This window comes from Rhincodon typus, chromosome 21, assembly GCF_021869965.1.
Source record: "Rhincodon typus isolate 14 chromosome 21, sRhiTyp1.1, whole genome shotgun sequence".
Classification (NCBI taxonomy): domain Eukaryota; kingdom Metazoa; phylum Chordata; class Chondrichthyes; order Orectolobiformes; family Rhincodontidae; genus Rhincodon; species Rhincodon typus.
The window spans coordinates 24,494,666-24,521,428 of record NC_063352.1 but is presented as its reverse complement, the minus strand read 5'-3'; the positions used below and the strand labels follow the sequence as shown (position 1 = coordinate 24,521,428).

Here is a 26,763-nt window from a genome sequence, read left to right as displayed (position 1 = left end):
TGTTAGATGAAAGTAATGCTGTATAATTGTGCAAAGAGCAAATTGCAATTGAACATTTCCTTAAAACTAAAGGGAGAGAAAACCACCTGTTTCTTCATGGGGAATATTTGAAGCTCTCCTTGAGAAGAACAACAATGCACTTGAGAAGCTAAAGAAATATTTGATGACAAGAATAATGAGGCTTTTCCTGGTCTGTGAGTCTTGATCACTACTTCCCACCGATGAAAGGAAACTAGCCACTAAATATTGCAAACAGAGTTCTAGAACGTGTTACCTGTGTGCAACATCCCGACAGATACACCTGCATTTTCTTTAAATTGAGGAAGCTGTGTGATGGGCCAAAACTGGTAGTGCTGCACGCTACTTCGACTTTAAAATGACTTCAGCAGAAGACACATGATATATTTAGGAGGTGCAAGAATACCAAATGATTTTTATTTAACAACCTTTATACTTCCTGCTACTTAATTCGTAATTATTCATGAGTGATTTTCAGCAGGCTGTTCAGCTTCAGCTTATCATGTCCAAACCTGATTGCATGTGAACTTCGCACCCATTGCCAGCAATGGGGCTTCAGCGACCATGGGAAGTATCTTCATTCACCTATTTCCCTTCTCGTCAACTCCGGTACTAAGGCTAAGTGTAGCACTGTGCTGTTACCCGAGTTGAGTTTAGCTAGTACCAGAAATTAAGACATCATTTTCCTGGTTTCACTGCACTGGTACTGATTATGCCCACTTGTTGAGTGTAACAAGCAAGGAAAGTTCAAATTAGAGGAGCATTTATGTATTATATTTCAGCAGTATGCAATTTAAAAGAAACTGGCATTTTGATTTTAAACAAATAATAATGTGAATTTGTTTTCATTATTGTCCTGAGCTTGTTTATAAATTTCTGTGTTCTTCAGGCTCTGGTCAGTGGAAACACTATTTTGACAACCGTCCCTCTGATGGTAGATGCAGACAAACTTCCGATTAATCGCATGCCAGCGAGTGGCAAACCATGCAATGCACCAAACAAGGGGGAAAAACGCACGGCTCATAATGCTATTGAGAAACGTTACAGGTCATCCATCAATGACAAGATTGTGGAGCTGAAAGATCTCATTGTTGGCAGTGAAAGCAAGGTAAAGTAAACTAAAAATCTGTCCACAAAAAAAAAGTTCATAGTTGATTAAATGACTGTTTGTTTGTTTTTGTTTATACGTGTTCTTTTTAAAAATATGAACATCTTCTTGGTGCCTTGTCAGAAAGTCATCGCCAGGTTATAGCCCAAGTGGTAGTATCACTAACTCTGAGCCAAGAGGCCTGAGTGCAAGTTCCACCTGCTCCAGTAGTGTGTAATAACCTGTGAACAGGTTGATTAAAAAGTAACTCCCTATTTTCTTAGTCAGTTTCCTGGACTGTGTGGAGTCGGTTGCAATTAGTTAGTCTATCCTTTCGTTTGAATGTCGAGAGATAGGCTCTTGTTTCTATTTCTAATCATTATCCCCGATGCATGCTGGAAAGTATATATTTGTATGCAGATATTTTTAATCAACCTGTTCAAACGTGTAATGACACACCTGTGGAGCAGGTAGGACATGAACCTGGTCCTCCTGGCCTCGAGGTAGGGACACTGTCTCTGTGCCACAAGAGCCCTACAGTATATTTGAATGCCGTTTGAGGCTTAGATCAACCTCAGCTGTGATGCATCTTCACTCAACTAGCCTACTTAGACTACTTAGCAGAGTAATACAACACTGCTGAATGAGGAATGGAATTGGGCAGTCGGGCAGGCAGTCTAGATCTTGAAGAGGCGGAGGTAAACCTGTAAAATGGAAAAAAAAACTTCAGCTTTTTTTTTTATTCTTGCTGTACCTTATCTTCCAAACCAAGCATGTTTCTAACCCGGAGTCAGGGCACCGTAATGTGAATTTGTTTTCATTATTGTCCTGAGCTTGTTTATAAATTTCTGTATTCTCAGGCTTTGATCAGTGGAAACACTATTTTGACAATCGTCCCTCTGTTGGTAGTTGCAGATAAAATTCCCATTAATCGTATGCCAGCAAGTGGCAAACCACGCAATGCACCAAACAAGGGGGAGAAATGCACGGTTCATAAGGTTATTGAGAAGTTACAGGTCATCCATCAATGACAAGATTGTGGAGCTGAAAGATCTCATTGTTGGCACTGCAGCTCCTTCTCCATTAATGCTGCTAGTGACTATTTGGTAATAGGTGCACAATAACAATCTGAGTCAATGTTTGGTCTAAGATTTCCTTCCTTGCAGGGAAGCATATCAGCTTTTAACAGACTACTTAATATCAGAACCTCCATTATTGTAGGAATGCATCTTAAGAAGCTGTGTTTTCACCACAATGTAGAAGTGAATTTATGATCCTTTGAAAACACTTTTTTGTTTTCTTTCTTTGCCTGGACAGTTGAACAAATCAGCAATATTGAGGAAAGCTGTTGATTATATCCGCTTTTTACAACAAGCCAATCAGAAATTGAAACAGGAGAACATGGTGTTGAGAATGGCCGCACAGAAAAACCGTAAGTGTTATTATTGTGTGGTATGTGCTTTCAGATGGGTAGGGGTAGGGGAATCGAGAATTTTAGCACGTTGTTATGTCAATTAGTGCAAAGAAAATACATCTGTTTTTTAATTTGTTGTTTGGGAGCTATGGCCTGTGTACGTTGGTCACGTTTTGATTCATATTTGCAAATGTTCTCATGTACAAAGCATTCTCCCTCTCCTTTCTCTGGACTTGGGACAATATACAGGTTAGCTAGCATATATTGTTCTTCCATGTACATTTTGTTTGAATTAGGAGTAGGAGTAATCTCCATGGGCCATTCAGTAAGATCATTACATTTGTTTGTGGGCTCAACGAGGTTTCTCTTGTGAGGAATGATGTTTGACTTGGTGGTTGTGTACTTCACAGTTAGACATTATTATTAGAAATGAGTCCCATTTGTATCATGTATTATGTTTAATTTCAGAATCTCTGAAAGATCTTGTGTCTTCTAATGGAATAAACGTGGACGCAACAACGAATGGACTGAAGCAGGATCCTGACCTGCTCACACCACCACCATCTGATGTTGGCTCCCCACCTCGAAACAGCCCATTCTCCGTGAGCAGCAGCGATTCTGAAGCAGACAGCCTGTTTTTTGATGATACTAAGGTACGTATGATTGCTGTCATGCGGCTATGGGCTGAATTTTCCCATGTGTCATTAAAGTTTGTTTTATGGTGCGTGGTCCACCATGGCCTGAGTGAACTTTCTGTCACAATCTCTTTAATTCTGCACTTGAGATTTTGGGTACCTTGGGCAATTGTGTGGCCAGAGAGGCAGAAGTGCACCGTGCTTCTACTCCTCTGGTTCTCTATTTAAAGCCCAGCCTCAGATACTGCAAGTGTGGAAATACCTCCCTAGCTGCGATGCTTGACCAGAGAAAGGAAAGGCAGGCTGTCTCCCAGCTTCCAAGACAGATATGGTTCTAACTAATCACCAAAAGGGACTGACCATGCCACCAGACCCAGTCAGCTTGGACAAGAATTGCAGCACAGGTCACTGCAGTGTGATACATCAAAAAGATGGTAAGTGCTGCTGTATTCTCTCTACTAACTCACTCTCACATGCCCAGTATTCCGTCTAGCTCTACAACTGCATTCACATCTGTCCAAGGCTTATGGACCACAACTCAGTATTGCATGCTTCATGTACACTGAAGGGCTCACAACCACTTCATTGTCCCAAACTACTGAGCTCTCATTGCCTTCTATGCTTCACACTCACTCTCTGGGGAGATTTTACAATTTATCTGTAATTCCGAAACCGCATGCACTTGACTGGAGGACTGACTGGCCAACCCCCTAAAGTGTAATTGGATGAGCCTCTGACTGATGTGCTGGTATCTTCTAACTGACCTGTCCCCCTTCTTCCCACTAAGGAATCTTCCTCTATGACTTCCTCAATGTCATTTCCTTGAAACTCATGTAGTGTGTTTGCCACATAAGCTATAATCACATGCTTTTGCTGAGTATGATATAGCACACTGTCATATAGTGACATGACCTCCCCTCTATCCAACTGATTGATTGATAGATTGAGTATTTCGTGCTCCCCATTGTCACATGTTGCCTGTCTCTCCCTCTGCTAAACCACGGAAGCTGGCAGTCAAAAACTGTGCTAAATTCAGTATGCACTAAGGAAGCAGAGGGAAGCAAACCAAGAGACAATCATGACTGTTTCTGGGTCCTCACCTGCATTTAGCCGCCTTGTTATCAATTACTGTTATTATTTGGTGGCCTATAGACTATGCCTATCAGTGACATTTTCTTCTTAGAATTTCGAATTTTCACCAAAATGGATTCAACCTTATTCTCCATCGAACCTTTGTCATCTCTCACTACCACCCTGATGTCATCCTTAAATATCAGAGCTACACCATCTCCTTACCTCTCAAATAATCTCATACCCCTGGATATTTAATTCCCAGTCGTGACCATCCTGCAACCATGTCTCCATAATGGCTACTAAATCATATTCATTTGCGATGATTTGTGCCGTTAACTCATCTAACTTGTTTTGAACGCTACGAGCATTCAGGTAAAGTGGCTTTATGCTCGTTTTTATACCTTTTTGAATCACGAAAGAGGTAGTGTAGGGCAAGCTAATGGTAGACAAGTCTGCTGGCCCTGACGGAATGCATCCCAGGCTATGAAAAGAGACGGCGGGAGAAGTAGCAAATGAACGCCTGGTAGTTTTCCAAAATTCGCTGGACTTTGGGGCAGTTCCAGCAGATTAGAAAACAGCAAATGTGATGCCACTGTTTTAAAAAAAGGAGGTAGACCAAGGATGGGGAATTATAGACCAGTTAGCTTAACTTCTACAGCGGGGAAAATGCTTGAATCTATCATCAAGGAAGAAATAGCAAGACATCTAGATAGAAATTGTCCCATTGGGCAGACACAGCATGGGTTCATGAAGGGCAAGTCATGGTTAACCACTTCACTGGAATTCTGTGAAGACATTGTGAGCATGGAGATCCAATAGAAGTGGTGTATCTGGATTTCCAAAAGGCATTTGACAAGGTGCTGCACAAAAGGCTGCTACACAAGATAAAGGTGCATGGCGTTTCAGGCAATGTATTGGCGTGGATAGAGGATTGGTTAACTAACAGGAAGCAAAGACTGGGGATAAATGAGTGCTTTTCTGGTTGGCATTCAGGGACTAGTGGTGCCCCTCAGAGATCAGTGTTGGGACTGCAATTGTTTACAATTTATACAGATGATTTGGAATTGGGGACCATGTGTAGCGTGTCCAAGTTTGCAGATGACAGTAAGATGAGTGGTACAGCAAAGTGTGCAGAGCACTCTGAAAGTTTGCAGAGGGATATAGATAGTTTAAGTGAGTGGGTAAAGGTCTGACAGATGGAATTCAGTGTTAATGAATGTGAAGTCATCAGTTTTGGTAGGAATAACAGTAAAAAGAACTATCATTTGAATGCTTAAAAAGTTGCAGAATGCTGTTGTGCAGAGGGACCTGGGTGTCCTTGTGCATGAATTGCAGAAGGTTGGTTTGCAGGTGCAACAGGTGATTAAGAAGGCAAATGGAATTTTTTCCATTATTGCTAGAGGGATCGAGTTTAAAAGCAGGGAGGTTATGTTACAGCTGTATAGGATGCTGGTGAAGCCATACCTGGAGTACTGTGTGCAGTTTTGGTCTCCTTACTTAGGAAAGGATGTACTGGCACTGGAGGGGGTGCAGAGAGATTCACTGGGTTGATTCCGAAGTTGAGAGGTTTGGCTTTTGAGGAGAGGCTGAGTAAACTGGAATTATATTCATTGGAATCTAGAAGAATGAGGGGGGATCGTACAGAAACATATAAAATTATGAAGGGAATAGATAGATAGAAGCAGGACGGTTGTTTCACTGGTGGGTGAAACTAGAACAAGAGGGTATAGCCACCAAATCAGGGGGAACAGATTTAGGACTGAATTGATGAGTAATGTCTTCACCCAAAGGGTTGTGAATCTGTGGAATTTCTTGCCCAGTGAAATAAATGGGGTTTCCTCATTGAATGTTTTTAAAGTGAAGATAGTTTTTTTGAACAGTAAGAGAATTAAGGGTTATGGTGAGAGGGTGGATAAGTGGAGCTGAGGCCACAAAAAGATCAGCCATGATTTTATTGAATGAAGGGTTGGGCTCAAAGGACCAGATGGCCTACTCATGTTCCTGGTTGTTACGTAAGACTGGCAACGTCCGAGTGAGGGCTAAGAATGAATGTTGAGAGCCATAAAGTGCATGTGTCCTTATAAGCACAAAAACAGCCTGTGGAGATGCATGATTGTCCCTGTCTGCAAAACTCCACCATATGTTATTTTCACATTCTCAATTCAGACAAAAGCACTGACATCAATTTTTTTTTTTCTTGATTTCTGTTTCCTTTATTTTACTTTGTTACTTATCCCATTGGTTCCTGGGAATGCGTTTTATGATTTGTCATTATCCTTTAGTACCATGGCCAAGCAATCATTATTCATGATTGAGCCTTGCTAGTGAGTTTTGACAAGCTGTTTGAATGTACAAACATACATATGAGCAAGGAGCAGGAGTAGGCCGTTCAACCCCTCGAGCCTTCTTTACCATTCAGTGAGATTGTAGCTCATCTGATCTTGGTTTCATTCCTGCCTGCTGCTGATGACCTTCCACCCCCTGGCTTAACCAGAATCTCTTTACCTGTGCCTTAAAAATATTCAAGGACTCTGCTTCCACCATCTCCTCAGATGTTCCAAAGACCCTCTGAGAACAAAAATTTTGCTTTTTCTACGTTTTAATTGGACAAACTCTGGTTTCTAAACTGTGACCCCTAGTTCTAGATTCTTCTGTAAGAGAAAACATCCTTGACAAATTGACCCTGACAACGCCCCTTATGACCTTCTTAGATATTGCAATCATATTCAACCTTTCCTCATAAGACAGTCCAGTCATTTCACATACTAGTCCGGTAAATCTCTGTACTGCATGCAATGTATTTGCATCTATCCTTAAATAAAATGATGTGGTCTCACCAGTGCTCTGTGTAATTGAAGCATAACTCCTCACTTCTGTATTCAATTCCTCTTGTGATAAGTAACATTCCATTAGCCTTCCTAATTACTTGTTGTACCTACTAATGTTTTTTGAGTCATGCACTAAGTCCAGATCCCTCTGCATATGAGAGCTCTGCAATCTTTCACCATTTAGATTTTTTTATTCATCCTGCCAAAAGGACAATTTCACATTTTCCCACATTGTATTCTATTTGTCAGATCTCTGCCCCCTCACTTCAACTTTCTATATCTCTTTGTAATCTCCTTATGTCCTATTCACGACTTACTTTCCTACCTTTCTTTGTGTCGTCAGCAAACTTAGTGACCATATCTTTGGTCCCTTTTATCTAAATGATTTTAAAAATTGTAACATGTGAGCTGTGACCATCTTGCCTTGAAGAAGATCCATTTGTACCTCCCCTGTGTTTCCTGTTAGCAACCCAACCTTCTATCCATTCCAGCATACTACCCTTTACATTCTGAATGCTTATTTTCCACAAATGTAGGACACATCAGAGCTGAACCTGGAATAATGCATAGTAATGCATAGCCACAGAAGACCATTCAACTTACTGATAAATCTCTGTACCATTTAAGGCCATTTAAAACCCGTCTGGTACACTGATGTCCTTTTAGTCCTTTCCAGGTCTGACCTACATGTGACTCCAGACCCACAGCAATGTGGTTGACTCTTAACTGCCGTTTGGGCAATTAGGGATGAGCAATAAATGCTGTCTAGCCAGCGATGCCCCCTGTGAATGAATAAAGATTACTGAGCCTTCCTTCACCCCATCATTATTCATAGCAACTACCTTTTTTCCACTTCCCTTACTTACTTCCTTATTATTTCCCACATAGGTAGTTCCCATTTACAGACCTCAACTGGTAGCATGATTGGAAACATGGCCCTATGTAGTCCACATTCTCTCAACCCCATATATGTGATGATTTTTCAGCTGGGGCTAATGCATTGTGATCAGAAGCAGGAATTGGCTTGCATATTTCTTTTCCCTTTGGCTTAGGCCAAAGGGCAGTTGCTATTGTACAAATGTAGCAGCTGAAATCAGCTAATGCACCACTAGCTGTGGAATGATTATAATTTTTTTGTTTTGAAGTTAATTTCTTCTCTATGCAGTCAACACTCTGTCTCTAGGCTTCTTCCAATCAAGAGCACAATAGGAATTTAAGCTGTAGAAGTCACTGCTGGAGTGAATTTGTATATTTTTGTTCTCTCTGCATCTGGGATCTTGTCTGATACCTTAACTAACAGAAAGAAAAGCTTGCCAGTTCCTCCTGAAGAATCCCAAGTACTCTACTGTTATAAAAATACAATGAAAATCCATTGAGATCATGTTATTATAATAAAGGGAAAGAGGCTAGAGTTGCTCCCATTTAATCTGCTGTGCCACAGTGTTTCTCTGAAAAAGTTTTACTTTAGTTTGGTAGCAGCATTCTGATTTCTGAACCAGAAGCGAATGTGTTCTTGTCCCATGGCAAGAATTGGGCATGTAATCTGTTCAAAATTAGGACTGTCAATGTTGTGCAAGACTAAGAGAGTGCTATATTCTTGGAATTACATTTTCTGACATGATATAGTAAACAAAGGTCGTTTTTGTCTTCCTGATTGAGTGGGATGCAAGTGATTTCTCAACACTTTTTGTAGAAAAGCAGAAAATTTCTGACCAACCTTTATCTCTTAACCAATGCAATCAAAAGGAAATTGTTTGGTAGTAAAGAATGTCAGTATTGCCGAACAGGAAGATATGTTGCTGAAATGCCAAAATTTTAAACAATCAGCAATTTGTCTGAGAGGAGAAAAAGGTGCTGAATGATTGGCATGTCAAGTTGATTGCTTTTTCCATGACACAAATCAACCAATGTAGGCTTGCAACATTTTGGGAATTCAAAAGAAAGCGCAAGGCTTGCATGTGTTCCTTTTGGAATATGACATTAACTTGTGATTCATCTCATTGACATTTCTGGGACATAGTGGTGTATAGTCTCCTGCTGTAGTTGTCTACATAACAGCAGTGACTACGCTTTAGAAGTAATTTATGGGTTATGAAGCACCTCCTGGGGATGAGCAAATTGCTGTATAAATGCATGTTCCCCCTTTTTTTTGTTATACAAGTTGTGCTTTCATTAATGATCAGGTTTCTAGAGGCAAGACTAAGATAATTGGAAAATTAATGAGTTCATAGCCCTGTTCTAATTTAAAAGAGAAAGTTTGAGAACAAACTAACTGCAAATGGTAGTGCATGTTGTAACTTGAATCTTTTTGGATACAGGGGATGACTTGTGGCATTACTTAGTCATTATGGTAAATTGTATAAACATTAATGTACTCCACTGCTGTCAGAAGAATGACTTCAACTTTCTTCTTAAAGAAATGTTAATTGTTTTGAATAAGTTTAATTCACTAAGCAATGGTTCATGCACATCATCAAAATACATTTCTGACCAGCTTGAACTTGTTCAACATGATATTCAAGTGTTTCCAGGAAGATATTGAACCAGTTAGTGATGCAGTGGTTCTTCGAAATTTTTGAAAAATCTCCTGTCCTGCTGAGCATTCATGAGAGTGGGGTTATTCAGAATGTTGTCTGTAGAAGCCAGCAGACCTGGGCTAAATAATAAAGATGGATGCTATTTCTGGCATTTGCTTGATAACATTTAGAAATTTGGGACTACTTGTATCAAAGATCGTAAATTTATTTTGTAGAGTCCATGACATTGTGAATTATACAGGGTCTGTGGAAAATGAAAACGCAGAACTTGGAAGGGCTTTTTTTGTTCTGTACATTCTTAACTTGGAAGACTATCCTGAGCGAGTGCATTTGAACAGTGGGGTGGTCTGATTTGCATTTGAACTGATGGTACATCCTATTGACTCTAGGTGTCCGTCAAACAAGAACAGACACTACCAAGCAGCGTTGGTATGTTGGATCGATCCAGGATGGTGCTGTGTACCTTTGTGTTCCTTTGCCTCTCCTTTAACCCTCTTGCATTCTTGCTGGGTGGGACGGACATCATTTCTGTGGAACGCCAAGAATACCATGGTGCAGGCAGAAACATGTTGGGCCTTTCTGTAGAAGGTAGGAACCTGAATTTTAAAAAGAATTAATGACAATATGTAAGAACATATTCCAAGAGTTTTTATCTCTTCACACTGTAAATTTGCATGTTTTAAAAAAAAGCCAGGCAAAGCAGTAGAGTACTGACAGAACTTGTGGTCTAAACACCAACCAGAAAAGGTAAATAGTTTAAGAGCTGGTTTTTTCATTTGTATTTGTATAATTTTTATATATTTGTATAATTTGCAATTTTATTTTTATGAAATTGTTTTTTCTATATGATGTTTATTACATACCTGAGAGAAAACAGAGCAGTAAATAGAGTATGAGAGTATTTTGTTAGAATTAATCTGAAACTAATTGGTGGGCCTCATTCTACAAAGTAAAACTCCTGTACTGAAAGTATGTCCAGCTGAGATTTCGTTAAACACAGAAATGGGAAAACAAGGAATATACGACCAGTATGCTCGGAATGTGAATGGAAGATAAGATGAATAGAGCCAGTGAGTGGTTCCAGGTGCTTCTTGCACGTAAGACTGCAGAGGTTTTTTAAGGTATCATGGGGAACATTTGGTGATCAGATGGTAACCATATTCTGCTGAAGCCCCACTTCTGGTAGGCAGGATAAACTTTTCGTCTCCCTGGCATTAATCAGCTGTAGCTTGGAGTAAACTATCGGGGCTATGTTTTCTCAGAAGATTAGTTGAGAAATGGTGTTAATTCAGTTCATTTTGTACAACCTAATATACGTTTTACTTGCTTCAGATATATCCCCCTCAAAAAAAAAATCTTGTAGGTAGTGTTGGAACAACTTACTTTTGATAGACAAGTTTCTCCATCTGAGATCCATCATCATGAACAGGCTGGTTTCTCTCAAAGCATTTCTGATCTGTCAAGATCCCAAAGTGGACTTCTATGTATAATTCCAATCTAGCTAAAGCAGATGTAGAACCTGCACAGTTATTAATATAGCACTGATCGATAAAGTCCATTTAGGCTAATAGCCTGATTCTGTGCTATATACTCTCATACAAAGCATGCATTCCTGTTACTTGTTTGGTCTGAGTCCTTGAGCTAAGAGTATAAACACACAGTCTGCTCTTTGCCCACAAGAAAAGTACAGTGGCTCTGTGGTGTTGGGCACCATTCAGTCCTAACTCTGCCCTCTTGTCTTCCCATATCTCCCTTTTTGGATATTCTTCTTCAGATCAGGAGGAACTTCTCAGAGTGCAATTCAAACCTCAGTCAGTCTATGTTGCTAAACATAATGTTTTAACACTAAGCATCATTTATCATCTTATAAAATTAAAAGCTCTAGACTGTTCCTGACATTTAAAAGAATGGCCTTGATTTGTGCTTCGAGTATAACAAAAGGTGAAATTCATTTCACTTGCTATATATGACAAAGGTAAACGGGTATCACAGCTAGTTTCAATTTAAGTGCCTTACTTTGTACTGGCAACGTACTTGTTAATATACTTTTGCAGACCTCCAATAGGTTGTTATTGAAAACAACAGTTCTAAGTCGTCACCTTTCCTCTGAATTCTGATTTATGTACACCAGTGTTTAATAATACAACTGTCCTGTTTGCCACAGGCATTTTTAAAAGACTGGATTTGAGTATTTGGAAAAGTCAACTTTCTGTAACTGCAGGCTTAAATTCACCAAATGCATTCTCTGTAACAATGCTATTGGTATATTGTCTGTGGCAGACAGCAGGAATTGTATTCTAAGGTGGAGATGTGTGAAGATGGATGAGTATTAAGTATTTTGTCTTTAGCCTTTGAGCAAGGAGTTGAGAAATACTTGTGCAGGTTTTTCTTTTGTGGATTAAAACGATTGGTTAAAATACATAATGTAATACGTTCAACTTTATTAAGGTTGTTGTGACGGCCTAATGAACTCTTTTTTTTTAAATTGAATGACACAATGTTACTGATCTTGGAATTAACCCCACTGCTTGACAAATAAAATGTGTTTTTTTTTTACTCTTTTCTTACTGGTAGATTCTTCCATCTGGTTTTCTTGGATCTGGCCAACGTTGATCCTCTGGTTAATTAACGGGATAATTGTCCTGCTCGTATTTGCTAAAATCTTTGTCTACGGTGAACCCGTTACTAGGTTGCATTCTGAATCATCTGTACTTTTCTGGAGGCATCGCAAGCAGGCTGATCTGGACCTGGCAAGGGTAAGAGTGATTTATTCTTGATAAGTTTAAAAGTTTAGGTTTGATGTGCCTTATTATTGGTGATAAGAGTTGAAGCAAGTACAGTATTAGCATTCACCCCTGAGCATAGTAAAGCCTGAATCTTTTATTCCACACGGACATAATTCCACTATATCCCCTTTATGTCATTCAGTTGTTGGCCTTGCTCCTGCATATAAATTTATCATTGCTGAACTGCTACCTGTGATATTTCCTGCAAAGAATTACTATCCTGTACCATTTCAGAAATCTTCATCTAATTTGCCTCATAGATATACATCAGACCAGACAAATCATGATTTGCACATAGAATTCTCTTATGGCAACAAAATCTCTCATCTCCAATATGACTTTAGTGATGTCTGAGCAAGTTAGTTGTGGGCAGAGTAACGATTTGACATGTTGCATCTAAATTAACAGTTTAAATTTCATGTGTGTTGTTGTTGTGTTAAATTTCATTTGTTTTGTTGTTATTTTCTGAAGTCACTAATGCTGTTTGCCTGATGTTTGACTCATGATGTAAAGTACAGTTATTGTGTGCTAGTCAGAAATGAGGTTTGCATTATGTGCAACAGTAGGCCTCAATGTCTCCAGTTGACAGAGAGAAAATCAGCTGGCGTTTCTGCAACTGATTGCAGTCCAGAGCTTGATGTGCTGGCAAAGGTGCAGATTGAGGCCAGAATCCACCTTGACTGTGATGTCACATGCGAGCAACTAGCATATTGACACTTGATGTCTTTGGCCACAAGTGAAGTGTAGCCACTCAGAGGAATTCTAGCAGTTGGGGAAACTGTGCATATGAAGAATCCGGGTTTCTGTTGAGATGGGGAGAAAAGTGGAGATTCCTTTAAAAAGAGAAGTAAAAGTTTTAAAACTTCTGTGGAAAAATAACAATATGTTTTCCTCATTTATATTTGTTAGGGAGATTTTGCTCAAGCTTCCCAGAATCTTTGGACCTGTCTGAAGGCACTGGGGCGTCCTCTGCCTACATCCAACTTGGACTTTGCCTGCAGTCTGATGTGGAATGTCATCCGGCATATTCTGCAGCGGTTGTGGGTTGGGCGCTGGTTTGCAGCACGAGCTGGAGGCTTCAGGCAGAAAAAGGAGCTGAAAGATGACATGAAGAAGAGCACCCGTGATGCGGCACTGGTCTATCACAAGCTGCAACAGCTCCACATGACTGGTGTGTATTTTGTGCAAAGTTGAAAACCTTTTCAAATAGCAACATTTTGTACTAAATGTCCATTGACCACAAACACTCATTCCTCCAGGTTAACTTCTGCAGTTTGTGCTACAGTCATTTTGACAGCTTCACTAGTTCAATGCAACATGAGAGAAAAAATAGAATGACAGCTAGTTTTCGTCATTGGGTGCTCCATCTATTCAAGGATAATATGGAGAATGGGTTGGTATGCTACTACTCTTGTATTAAGCCCTGTTTTAATTAGTTCAGCAGCCTTGTTTAATACGTCACTTGCAGTGCTACAGCTGGTCTTAGTAAAGCTAAGGTGAGGACAATTAAAAGTTCATCCAGGGTTCCCACTAATCTTACATTTTCTAGTTAAGATCATTACACAATATATGTGTGAGGATCAGTTTTAGTTCATTCCCTGAAAGAAGGGACTTGCATTTTGAGCATGTTCCGTGGCCTCACCGTCTCCCAAAATGTTTCACCTACGTTGAAGTAAGTTTTGAAATGTAGTTGCTATTCTAATGTAGAAAAATTAGCAGTTAGTTCCCTCACAGCCATGTTCCAGATGTAACCGATAATGATTAGGTGATCTCTTTGAGTAATGGTGATTGAAGGCTTGATATTTACAGTTGATGTCATTAGAGTGTCTTGACAGGAGGGAGACCTGGCTCATGTCTGATCTGCTATTTCAGTGGGTTAAATGAATGTCATGCGTGTCCTTATATCAAAACCCAGGAAAGTTCTCTGAAGGCGTTGTTCCGTGGAATGATTCCCTTGGATAAAAAGGACAAAAAATATCAGCCATGTATGCAGTAGCTCTTGGTAGATGCATCTCCATTGTGGGTGAGGACAGGATGAAGCCTAGTCAATAAACAGCCTGTCAACACTCACTGCTCAGATGTGCCAACACAAACTGAGTGGATGTATTGCAGCACTTGTAAAACTAATACCCCAGCATAAACCATTTTATTTAAGAGTAGAGAAATAAAATTATTTCACCAATTTTTGATGAAACTGGGCTTGATATATTAACTAACTTACAAAATCCAGAAAAAAAAATTGATGCTAACATTGCAACAGTAATTTTCATTGCAAAATTGGCATGTCCCTTATGGTTAAAACACAGCTTGAGCAAGCGAAATAATTTGTTCATTAAATTTGTCCCTTTGAAAAGCTTATGTATAGATGGATTATTTGTTACCTTTTCATATGTCATAGTAAGAAGAAAGCGATTGCCAGCAACTATAGACTGTTTGTTCAGAGATATCTGCAGCAGACTCATTTGGGTGCTGGGAGTTACATGCCTCTAGAACAAAATCTGTCATCCTGGACCACCTGCTTGAATCAAATGGGAACTTGATGGTCCAATGTTAGTAGAATTGAGTGCACTTGATATTAGAGTATCTTTACCATCCCACATGTGTCGGTGGGGAAAGAACATAGTGACTTGTAATTATTTTCAAGTCTTTGTGATCTGTCCTTGTTGTTTTCTTCTGTATTACCTCATTCATGTATATGGATGTAATGTAATGGCTCTCCATTACTTTTAGGCAAACTTGGTGGAAGCCACTTGTCTGCAATTAACATGGCTTTGAGTGCGGTAAACCTTGCTGAATGTGCTGGAGATGCTGTCTCTGTTGCTACCATGGCAGAAATCTATGTGGCAGCAGCGATCCGAATCAAAACCAGCTTGCACAAAAGACTCCACTTCATGACTGTGAGTAGCACCTAGATAATTATTGTCTGACTTGTCTGTAAGACATGTCTGTTGGATTTGAAAAGAAAATCCTGTATTGAAAATTTATAAGTAATAAACACAATTGTAGATATGATTCCCCATGGACACTGACTTAACAAACCATTCCTGGTATGGGATATTGGATGTTGTGGGAAAGAAGATCCACTCCACTGAGCAGAGTTTAAACTAAACCTATTCAGTGACCTTTCCGTGACTGATTTATTTCTTAAGATTCCTGCGGAACGTTAACGTGCCTTTTTCCAAATGGTAAACAATTTGTAAGAAAGAAAATGACATTTAAAAGATGTGTGCAAAATAATCTAAAAATGTAAAATCTAAATACAGGATCTCGAGTGCTGTGCTGTATTTGAACTAACATCACTGCACAAAATTCTTGCCTCCTATGCATGTGTAGGAGGCATTACTTCACTTCAGAGAATCTGTTCTGTAGGAAGCGTTCTATTCGGCATAATATGGCATGTATTAATAGCATATGGATGCTCATGCATGCACAGAAAACAAAATGAATGTGAAGAAAATAGTGATTTAGCTACAGCTGGAGGATAGCAGTAGAGTAGCATATTAGAAAAGTATATCAGAATAATAGCAAGACAGTGTGAATAATTTGCTTGTCTCCATCTGTCTCCTGGTATAGTTGTCAGTGCTTTGCTGTTCCTGTCCAGCCAAGAGAGCAAGTGTACACTTAATGTTGGATTGTGGTGGAAAAGGTTCTGTTCTTCTTGCAGAATTATAGTTGAACTGTCCTATTTGGTAGTTAATATTTCTGGCATATATAATGAGCGCTAAGAGTAGAAAATTGCTGTTTTCTTAGCAATATCTATTTGTGGTTTTGGATAGAATGTTATGTAATATAATAAACTTTATCAGGTGTACAGTTGTTCCTTCCTTCCCCACCCCTCAATATAGCCCATGGTCTCTGGATAAGTGATGGAGAGACTAATTCTTGCCATTCCCTGTAAATGCACCTTTATAATTCTACCTCCTCCTTAGAAGCTTCCTAACTGTCGGTCTCTCCTCCGTGTTTCCAACAGTAAACAAGACGTGAAGAATTTAACAAAGACATTGTTCTTTTTCCCAAAAATGGCTGTCACAGGAATAGACTACAGGTTCTGTGTAGAGTCCTTCAGTAAATTATTAAAGAAATAATCATAAGTATAGATATTGAATGGATTCATTTATTAAATGCTTCCTGCTGGCTTACAATTTTGTAGAATCTATTGTGGAGAAATATTTTGCATACATGTGAGCTGCTTGTATAATTTGACACTTCAGATTTTCTTGTGTCTCCATTAAAAGCACTGGCATATACTGAGGTGTGTGCTTCTAAAGCCAGTAACACCTAGAGTGACCCTAAATGAGATGTGTCAAAAGGATCCTTAGCCAAAAGAATGAGGATAAAGTAGTACTTCAAAGCTGAGGCTTGTCTTATTCAAATTAGGGCTATGTTATAGCAAATATTACTGGACAGTGATCGGGAGCAGGAAATTTGACAGATTTCCCTTGCCGCTATCTGGCTGACTCTAGTTAACTCGGCACAGATTGGGTAATTCAACATTTTATTTGGGCTCAGTCAATGTAGCTTAGAGAGAGGTTCTGTTCTGTTTTATAGTGATTAACAGTGGTGTTATTCTTCTCTGTATTTATAGTTTTTATATTTACTATTCTGTTACAGCGCTTCTTCCTCAGCAGTGCCAGACAGATTTCCCTGTCCCAAAGTGGTACTATACCACCTGCAATGAAATGGCTGTGCCACCCTCTAGGTCATAGATTCTTTGTTGATGAAGAATGGACTGTAAAGAACACTCCTAAAGAGAGCATTTACAGTGTTACTGGAAACTCAGGTAATTGCTTGGATAATAAAAATATTCAGATTAGGCAATATCTGTGGAGAGAGAAAGAGAGATGATTCAGAACATTTCAGGCCGTCTATCAGAACATATTTTATCTGTTACATTTCATCTATTAGCAGAAGAACGTGGGTTTGGTGTAACCTGTGAGTCGTGACCTAAGTAAGCATAATATTTAGTGTTGTTAGTCATGCATTACTTCTTCCTGGGTTTTTCCTCCGTCTACCCTTTCCTGAGGGTCCTGAATTGTGCTAGTGCATAATTTGCCAACTTTCTAGTAGTTTACCCAAGTAGCCATTCTTGTGCACATCGCAGTGGTGTATGTTGGCAGGTTATTCAGGTATAAAGGTTATTAGAGCTGAATAGAATCCTAGACTGACTGATGTGTTCCCCCCGCCCCACGTGTATGCACACACACAACATAGACATGCAAATCGGCAGAGCCTACTGAGACAAGAAGCTTAGTTGAATTTTTTTCCTCCCAAATTCTTCTCTAGACCGAGGTGACCAAACAAAACTCACTGGTGTGGATTTGTAACCATCTTGCTTTGCATGATTCATTCCCATACTGGACAGCACATTTACCCACTGAGTTGTGGAAAAAAGCTTTTCATCATTCTGTGTTTGGCTGGTGACTTAGATCTGGAGAATTGTGGAGGCTCTGTCGTTGAGCATGTTCAAGACTGACATTGATAGATTTCTGTATACTAAAAACATCAAAGGAAATAGAGACAGATCAGAAAATGCTTTTCGGTTCGACCAATCATGATCTCATTGATTGGCTGAGCAGGCTTGAAGGCCTGAATGGTCTGCTTCTGCTCCTACTTTCTACATACTATCTCCATATGTTGTATGTAAATAAGAAACACTGTCATAAATAAATTACTGCAGATTGTACCAAGCTGAAATAAAAAAGAAAGTGCTGGAAATGCCCAGCAAGTCAGATGACATACATGAAGAGGGAATAAGTTAATAAGTCAGATTTTCCAAGGAGTGCCAGTGACATGCAGATTACCACTTGCTCCTATTTTCCAAACCAAACGAGCTGTACATTTCTAATCGGAACTCCATCAGAAATGTGGAGCTGTACTTCCATTCTGATAGGCCCCTTATAGTGTAGAACAGTTAGGGGAAGGTACACCATGTCCCATTTCACAGCAGTCAGTTACTGTATTCTGAAATTTAAATGTATCATCGAATCCCTACAGTATGGAAGTATGCCATTCAGCCCATCGAGTCCACACCGACCCTCTGAAAAGCATCCCTCCCAGACCCATCCCCCTATTCTACCTCTCTAACTGTGCAATGGCCAGCATCAGGTACTTTTGACAGCTCCTGTGAAAAGGTCATACTTCAGGTAAGTATGAGGGTAAGGTATCTAGGGAATAGAAGGCTAGACTGCCAAGTGGATACGAAGTAAGGTTGGATGCTGCATCTAAAATGGCAAAACGGCCACGTAAGTGATGGAATGTTTAGGGTAGGTTGGGGTGTTTACGTGTCAGGTCTTAAACATAGAGGGAAGTGGGGTTAAGCTAAGTTGGGGAATCAGTTCAATTATTACTTAGGTGGTGGACTACGTATTTAATAGTCTAACCTGTCTCAGTAGTTTAACTGCAACTAGACCCTTTGTATTTCTAATTTAATTGGATACTTTTTGAGGGTTTCAAGCAGAGGGGAATTGCCCAAGGGGGCTCTTTAATTTCCTGGGTAATTCCTTCAGTGTATGCTTTGATGTCCTCCAGGATCCCCATGCACAACTCCTATCTATGCTTTAAAAGAGATTATCAGGTCATTGAAAATCAACCAGTGTTTCAGGTCGTGGCCTTTCATTAGGTTCCATAACTGTTGCTTGATCTGCTGGGTATATCCAGCATTTTGTGTTTAATAAAATAGATTGTTATGTCATCTTGATTAATTTAGTAAAAAAGAGAACAAAAAAATTATAGAATTAAGACTGTGAAAGAAGTGAGAACAAATATTCAGTTCTGGAAATACCAAATTGTATCAGTAACAACAGCAACTTGCATGTAGTGACATAAATCTAGAAATGACCCAAAGCCACTTCAAGGGAAAATTGAAATATGAAGGAAAGATTGGCAAGGAGAGGGTCATTAAAAAGAGTGTTTGAAATTTTTGCCCACAATGGTCAGAAGCAAAAAAAAACTTGTTATGGACAAGACTTGAAGTGTCAATCACCAGTGATTGTGTAATTAAATATGTAGTGCAATACTATTGGCTTTTCTCTTCCAGTCGATCCGTTGGCTCAGGTGACTCAAGCTTTCCGTGAACATCTGCTGGAGAAAGCATTATATTGCATTGCCAAACCAGAGAACAGGAAGCCAGTGACAGGAGAGGGAGGGTGAGCAACTTCATGTCATCTGCTGGTATTTGCATTGTTACACATTACAGTTGGAGGGAGGTGGTGGGAATGTAGGATGAAGCATACAATCAGCAGCCGCATCAACTTTTGAAAAGGGAAAAGACCAGTCAATGTTATGAGTCCTTAATGCCCATCACATCAATTTCTTACATATAACAAACTGCAGTGGAGTTTCAGTAAATTGACTTTTGACCAAGCTGTTGGTCCATGTGCATTGAATTGGCCCAAAAATGAAGAATGGGCTAAGTAACAGAACTGTTGGAGCCATTCCCAAACAGAGTTAGTATATTCATGCATCAGCTAGTATATACCCAAGTATATCAAGGCTAATTCCAGTCACCTTTATCAGTCTTGACAGTATAGGTCTGATCAATAATTTCAGCACAATGCTCCCTGTTCTAAACAACTGAACTCACTGCCTTTCTTTTGACACACCAGGAAAGGTTTGTCCTTTTCTCCCACATTTCCTATTGGTGGGCTCTGTTTTGATTTTATTATAAACTTTTTTGGTCAGAGTTTGTATCTTGTGTTGCAGACACCGTATGTACACCAAAACTTTGCAGTATGTGCAAGTGAAGAAAGGGTGTGGCTTTAGCTGTCCTTTTGTTAGGGATATAATAAATAGCAAAACAGTGTTCTACAGAGGCCTAAGACAATACTTTAGAGGCATGATTCTCTTACTATTATGTAGTAGCATTGCGTGAATTATATTATCTACTCCATTGACATATATGTAGCAGTTTAGTCTCTTTCAAATAATAAATTAATAAGTACCCTTTTATATATTAAATTAAACATTCTTGCAGAATAATACAAGATCCTGTGCAGATCTTTACTATTTTTCCCCAACTTTCTGTCACAGTGAATTCTCAGACGCTCTCGAATACTTGCAACTGTTGAATGGTTGCTCTGATGCTGCTGCAGTTACCACACAGACTTGTGCTATTGGCTCCAGTATGACAACTGTCACAGGTCAGCCTGCAAACATTCTTCCAAATCCTTTGTTGCATTACTTGGCTTTTGGGTGTTGCTAGACTGAGTACAGTTCCATTTCATCTTGTGGGGTACCCAACCTATGAGTCAGACAGTGTAAATGCTACAGTTTTCCTCTTGTGTGTTCCTGCTATTGTTCATTTGCAACTTTAGTTAATTTTAGCAGGATTTTTAACATTGGACAGCATCAAAGCTTGTGCCTGATCTTGTCTGTGTGTAGTATCTATTTGCGTTACATCTTCCAGTCGCATAAATGCTTGCATTTTTTCTGGCTACCTTCCAAGTCTGGGACATTGGCAATTGTTGCATGTCTCCTGTCGCTTGGCCTGCAATTTGCTAACTCCACATAGAGGAGGATTGAAGCTGATTCCCCTTGTTTCTGTGACTTAGTACAGCATCAGACTGTGCTTTCTAGTCCAATGATTTTAATACCTTTTCTTCATTCTATATACAGGCACTGATCCTATAGCCAAATGGTGGGCTTCCATGATTGTTGTTGCTATTAACTGGCTGCAAGGTGATGATGAGGCAGCAGAACGACTTTACCCAGTAGTAGAATATATGCCGAAGACTCTGCATTCAATGGAGTAAGTGTTGCTATTTGGAATCTCTCCAAATATTCCCTCTTGCATTGCATCCATTGACAATATCTTAAAGCATGTTGTTTTTACCCTTGAGTGTTATTTGGTGAGTCAAACTGATGCTTTGAATACTCCACTATTCCACAAGTTCAAAAGGTTTAGGGCCCCATTTCGTAAGCAGGGGGTCTGTTCTGCACTAAAAGTACTCAAGTAAGCTTATGAACTGCAGTACTGTCTTTTTACCACTGAGTGGACCTCTGACGTTACAGCTGATAAGATTTCCACTTGTCAGAAATTCAGTATTCCAGAGTGGAATTGCTAATCTCAAATTGGATGGTTGTAGGGGCAAAATTACTCACCTGTGATCTCTTTGGAATGTACTCCAAATGTTATATGGCTGATCTTGCTGCAGTAGAACAACATCGCCTTGTTTATCGTTAGACTGCCAACCAGTGATTCTAATTGTGATTTTTAGAGTCACTTGTGCTTCATTCTTGAAAATAGTAGATAATTACAGGAACATTTGTTTAATAGATTGGGACAGTTATCCAATATTATAACACAAGATGCGCAATAGTAAAATTACAGAAGAATAAAGGAAATCCGTTGATTACAATTATTTGTCACAATTCCACACGGAGGACTGAACCTGATTCCCCTCATTTCTACGATTTAGTGTGCTTTGCTAGCCCAATGATTTTAATACCTTCTCTTCATTGTATATACAAGCACTGATCTTGTAGCCAAATGGTGGGTTTCCATGATTGTTGTTGCTATTAACTGGCTGCAAGTTGATGAGGCAGCAGAACGACTTTACCCAGTAGTAGAATATATGCCAAAGACTGGATTGTCATCTTCATTTTTGTAGCTACGTTTCCTTTAAAGTTTTTATACTTCCTTACAGTTTAATAATGCTGCTCCTTTCATGAGAGGCTCTTAGTTCTGGTTGAAACAAAACAGCCATGCCCCTCTCCCTAGCAACTGGAGAACAGCATACCTTCATTGTTGCTTTAAGAATTGTGTCCATTTCGGAAACTCAACATGCAGATGTACCAAGTATTTGAATGTCATCACATGACCAGAAGCCTTCATTCTGCATGATAGCACCAAGACAGAGGCTGCATCCAAAGATTACTCTGTACTGTTGGTATTGGTTTAACTGTAAATAAACCCGCCAGAGATCGTCCAGCTTGTATCACTCCCTATTTTCTGCATTTTTTTAAGATAATACTAGTTGAGTACTATGGGGTAATTGCAGTACAGAATAAATCTCTGTACAAAGTCTTTGTCTAAGGTGCCACCATAGCTCCTAGTCATGTGATGATATCTAGGTACTTGGCGCATCTGCATGTTGAACTTCCTAAAATGATGTTACTCTTAAATAAAAAAGATTATAAGCATCACACCAGAATCTTCATATAATATGATTTGTTAGGTTTTGTTTAAATCTTTTCTGCTTTTGTTTTGTTACAGTTTAATTAGGAGTGTTACTTTGAGAAGGGGGGACACTTACTACCTCTTACATATTCCACTAATCACAGGCCTTTATCAGTTTAAAAATTAGATATCGTTATTTGAATCTTAGTAAAGGAATGGACTTTACAACTGCATGTATAATCTGTACATTTCTCCTAAGCCAGCTACACAAGCTGGGTAGACGACTAATATCCCATTTCCAGTGGAATTTAATGTACATACCCAGCTATATTATTAGTTATCAGCATCCTTGTGGAATCTTGCCTGATTCTTGAGTACTAATCTCTTGCAGGAATCAGTTGCCAAAAGCAGCCCTCTTTACATTCAGGGGTGTTCGTGCCATGCTGGTTAAACAGGAGAGTAGCCAGATGAGCCTCGTGCATTGTGAGAAAGCCAGTGGATACCTGAGGGACAGCCTCAACATGGCATCTCCCACAAGCAAAAGTATTGACAAGGTAGGGGGAAGACTTGGACTCCTCATTTGTGTGACATAGGTGCTTACAATGTAAGAGAGAACTTACTGAATACGCTCTCCTTCTGATGCTAACATATTCCATTATGATAAACAGAAGAAATATAATGGGGATTGATGAATCCTTGCTATGGGTTTTCTGTATGCCGCCAAAAATCCTCTTAACATTGTGATTTACTGATCAATTTTCTAACCAGCATCCCAAAACAAAAAAAAACTGATTCCTTCAGACACCTGAATAAAGAATCAACATTTTTATATTTTTAGGTGTTACTAATAGGCAGATATTTTTGGGTAAGCTGCCCTCTACATATTTTTTATTTTGCTTTTCCCTGTACAGGCTGCTACCACGCTGGCTGCCTAGTAGTATTGGAGAGCACTTAAACATGACTCAGCCTTGCAACCTTGCCTTCCCCCATGCTGGGGGATATTGCAGTGCCTGCTCAATACACTTCTGTCTGAACCCTTCAAACAGCTTACAGTTGCCATTACAGATTGAGTGCTCCATGTCTACTAATGAGTTTAGGTAGGAAGGTGTTAAAGAGCATTTAGTGTGGGAATAACTACTTGTAGAACAGTGGACTTACTCCATAATGTCTTATGCAAGAAAGTTTAAAACAGCCTTCACTTTCCTCTGGAGTATTTCTGCGATCGATGATTATAGTGCATTTTGTTCTAATGTTGATGGAAAGATGATATTGCTGGGGCAGGGAGGGAGGGCAATATTGAATCTCAACAAGAGATGCCCTCCTAGAAATATTGATGCTATATTTCCATGCCAACAAGGACCTGCTGCTAAAACAGTGCCAGGTGGGTCTTGTTGATGTGTAGTGGACCCACAATGCTGTGAGAAGCATTGGAGCTCTCCAGTGAAGATTTTTAATTTAGTTTCTGTAGGAAGTTGCCTTTCTTTTCCATCCTCTCCTCTTCCACATGCCCAATTTAACATCTTTATTCCAATTAAATGCTGCCTAGTGTCATCAGTCAGAATTCTGACAGAGATTCCATAGCCATTGTATTTTATAAATGGCGTGAGGAATTTAGGAAGTTCTGGCATTCCTTGGAGTATAATTTTTATTTTGGATTATACTTCACATTTGAAGCTAGTGGTTTGTTCCAGGTAACTGCCCTTCAACCTCCCCATGTGCTACATGCTTACTTTTTCTGGCTAAAATGCTGGTATATGAAGCTGCTGAACTTTGGTACATTGATACTTTTACATTCTTAATGTATAGTCCAAGGTCACTTTCAAGTGTGAGTAAAGAAAGCAAGTATCAAAAGGTTGTTCAGGCAAAGGAGAACATCATGGCGCTTTCTGATCCTGTCTTCACCATGATGTCCACAATATGTCTAACTGGGAGAGGACATGGGGGCTTGGGGAGTATTGAAGTCAAATATAGTATTACCAAAGCTGTTGCAACTGAGATCAGCTAACATGGCTCAGACAGGAAAGTGAATCTGCGACTTTCCTGATCTGTAGAGCTCAAAACTCATTACTACAATGCCTTTCATCTCGTCTAAAATAGAGAGGGGAGTGAGTCATTTTGCTTTAGATACATCCATTTATAATACTATCCATTCAAATAGTTGTGCTTTCTGAAGCACTAGCTCTGAGAAGCTTTGAACATTAGATTATAATTAATTTCTAGACTAAAAAGATTCAAAATGAAGAGCTATGCAGTCAAGATCACTATTTAATTATAATCATAGTTATGTATCTTGTATTCTGTGGTAATAATGTAGCTTTTTTCCCTCCCAAGTTTTTGAACAAAGGGAGAGAGAAGGAAAACACCAAGATGTAGCATCATTTAACAATGGTCAGTGCATTTATTTCCCTCATCGACCCACGACTGAATGAATGGCTGCAGCTGTGGTGCATTGTAGTTGCATTGCATGTGTCCTTGATGTGCAATACACCTGCAATGCAATACAGAGCCAGACCCTAACACCATTTCTGCAGAACATCTGAGGAAAAGCTGCAAACTTTAAAATCAGAGCTGACCAGTGTGTTGACTTTGAGTGGTTTATTTCTATAGTTACTAATTTCTTCTCTCTCTCATCTGTCTGTCTGTGTGTCTCTCTCTCTCCCTCCCTCTCCCATTTGTGCATGTCTATTATACTGTTCTGTCATCTTGAGTATTTTTTTTTCGGTTCTCAATTGACTGAGATAAGCAACTTGCACATGGAGAATCATATCCCCAACTTGGTGTCCGCACTGCCTGTAATGGAGGCCCAAATCAGCAACAGCTTTTACCTGTGGAACTTTGGGACCATGTTGAAAGTGGTCACATTAATTGACAAAAAGAACTTCGGGTGAAGCAGCTATAAACTAAAATAGTGTGGCAACTTTTCAACTGATTTTCTCGGAACCATGGTTAAATAATTACAGAGCTTTAAAATACCCTCGTCACTTCAGTTACTGCAACAACAAAGAGGTACGTGATTGAGATTGTTTGTTCTTTTTTCAGGCAGTGCAGCTGTTGCTGTGTGATCTCTTGCTTATTACCAGAACTAGCATGTGGCAGCAACAGATCAACATGAGTCAGCCCGTGAACTGCATGCACCAGGCATCCCCGTTGGAACTGAGAGGCTTTCAACAGGACCTTAGCAGCCTCAGGAAGCTGTCTCAAACATTCAGACCAGCCCTTCGAAGAGTAAGTAGGTTGTGATATGGTGATTGAAGGGATTTATTTCAAGGGACTTTGCAAATCAAAAGGAGTACCGCTGAATTCTGTAATGGAATTGTGATTAGTGAATTCACACTGCTTGAGTTATTGATCTTGGCTGTGCTATTGAGGGAAGAAATACTCAACGAGAGGGAAATGCATCCTAAGAAGCATATTTCAGAATGTCACAGGCAATACTCAGTTAGAAATACTCACATCTGTACTAGTAGATTGGGAAATTAATGCTATAAGACTGTATGATGCAGTCCAGAAGTAGGTCATTTCGCTGTGCTATTCAATGAGAGCATGGCTGATTTGACAATTCTCAACTTCACTTTCATGCCTTCTCTCCATAACACTTGATTCCTTTTCTGACTAAAAATCTGCATATCTCAGCCTTGAATCTGCTGAACAACCCAGCCTCAATAGCCCTCTGTGATAAAGGATTCCACTGACCGACTCCCCTGTGATAGAATAAGTTCCTCTTCATCTCTGTCCCAATTTGTATCGAGAATATAATCTGGACGACACTTGATTGCCATGCTGAGAGTGGTGCATCTTTTAATCTTTTACAGCTACGTGAAATGGCAATGAGATCGTGGTTTAAAGTCTGATCTAAAAGTGAGCATTTCTGACAGTGCAGGTTTTGCTTAAGTGTGCAGTTTGAGAAAAGAAAGGAGCTCTGCAGTTGAGAGACTTTAGGTAGAGGGTGGGGAATGAGCTAGAATCATTGGTAGTGTAACAAATCTTAACTTGAATCTAGTGATGAGACCGGGAGGAGAAAGAGAGAGTTATTTGTAGACTTGAGGAAGAGCAAGTGAGGGATGTTGAGAGGACCACCAACCACAGTCATTTTGATTAAAAATATAATGTTTTAGCTTAATTTATTTTTCAGGTGTTTCTGCATGAAGCAACAGCCAGGTTAATGGCAGGAGCCAGTCCAACCCGTACCCATCAGCTATTGGACCGCAGTCTCAGGCGGCGGGTCACAACCCCCGTACCCAAAGCTGGTAAGTGGCATTGCAAGAGC

The 26,763-nt window shown here is 39.6% G+C and overlaps 1 protein-coding gene across 2 annotated transcripts in view; it reads left to right on the top strand.

Moving 5' to 3' along the window:
- srebf1 (sterol regulatory element binding transcription factor 1) overlaps positions 1-26,763 on the top strand; it is a 41,617-nt gene that overhangs the window by 13,590 nt on the left and 1,264 nt on the right. For both annotated transcript variants that reach the window (XM_048609264.1, XM_048609265.1), the window contains exons 5-18: positions 908-1,126; positions 2,423-2,537; positions 2,988-3,172; positions 9,983-10,181; positions 12,168-12,349; positions 13,289-13,550; positions 15,110-15,276; positions 16,991-17,159; positions 19,416-19,524; positions 20,408-20,517; positions 20,993-21,125; positions 22,888-23,050; positions 25,536-25,721; positions 26,629-26,743. In XM_048609264.1, coding sequence (XP_048465221.1) covers positions 908-1,126; positions 2,423-2,537; positions 2,988-3,172; positions 9,983-10,181; positions 12,168-12,349; positions 13,289-13,550; positions 15,110-15,276; positions 16,991-17,159; positions 19,416-19,524; positions 20,408-20,517; positions 20,993-21,125; positions 22,888-23,050; positions 25,536-25,721; positions 26,629-26,743 — 2,314 coding nt within the window. The remainder of the gene's footprint in view (positions 1-907; positions 1,127-2,422; positions 2,538-2,987; positions 3,173-9,982; positions 10,182-12,167; positions 12,350-13,288; positions 13,551-15,109; positions 15,277-16,990; positions 17,160-19,415; positions 19,525-20,407; positions 20,518-20,992; positions 21,126-22,887; positions 23,051-25,535; positions 25,722-26,628; positions 26,744-26,763) is intronic.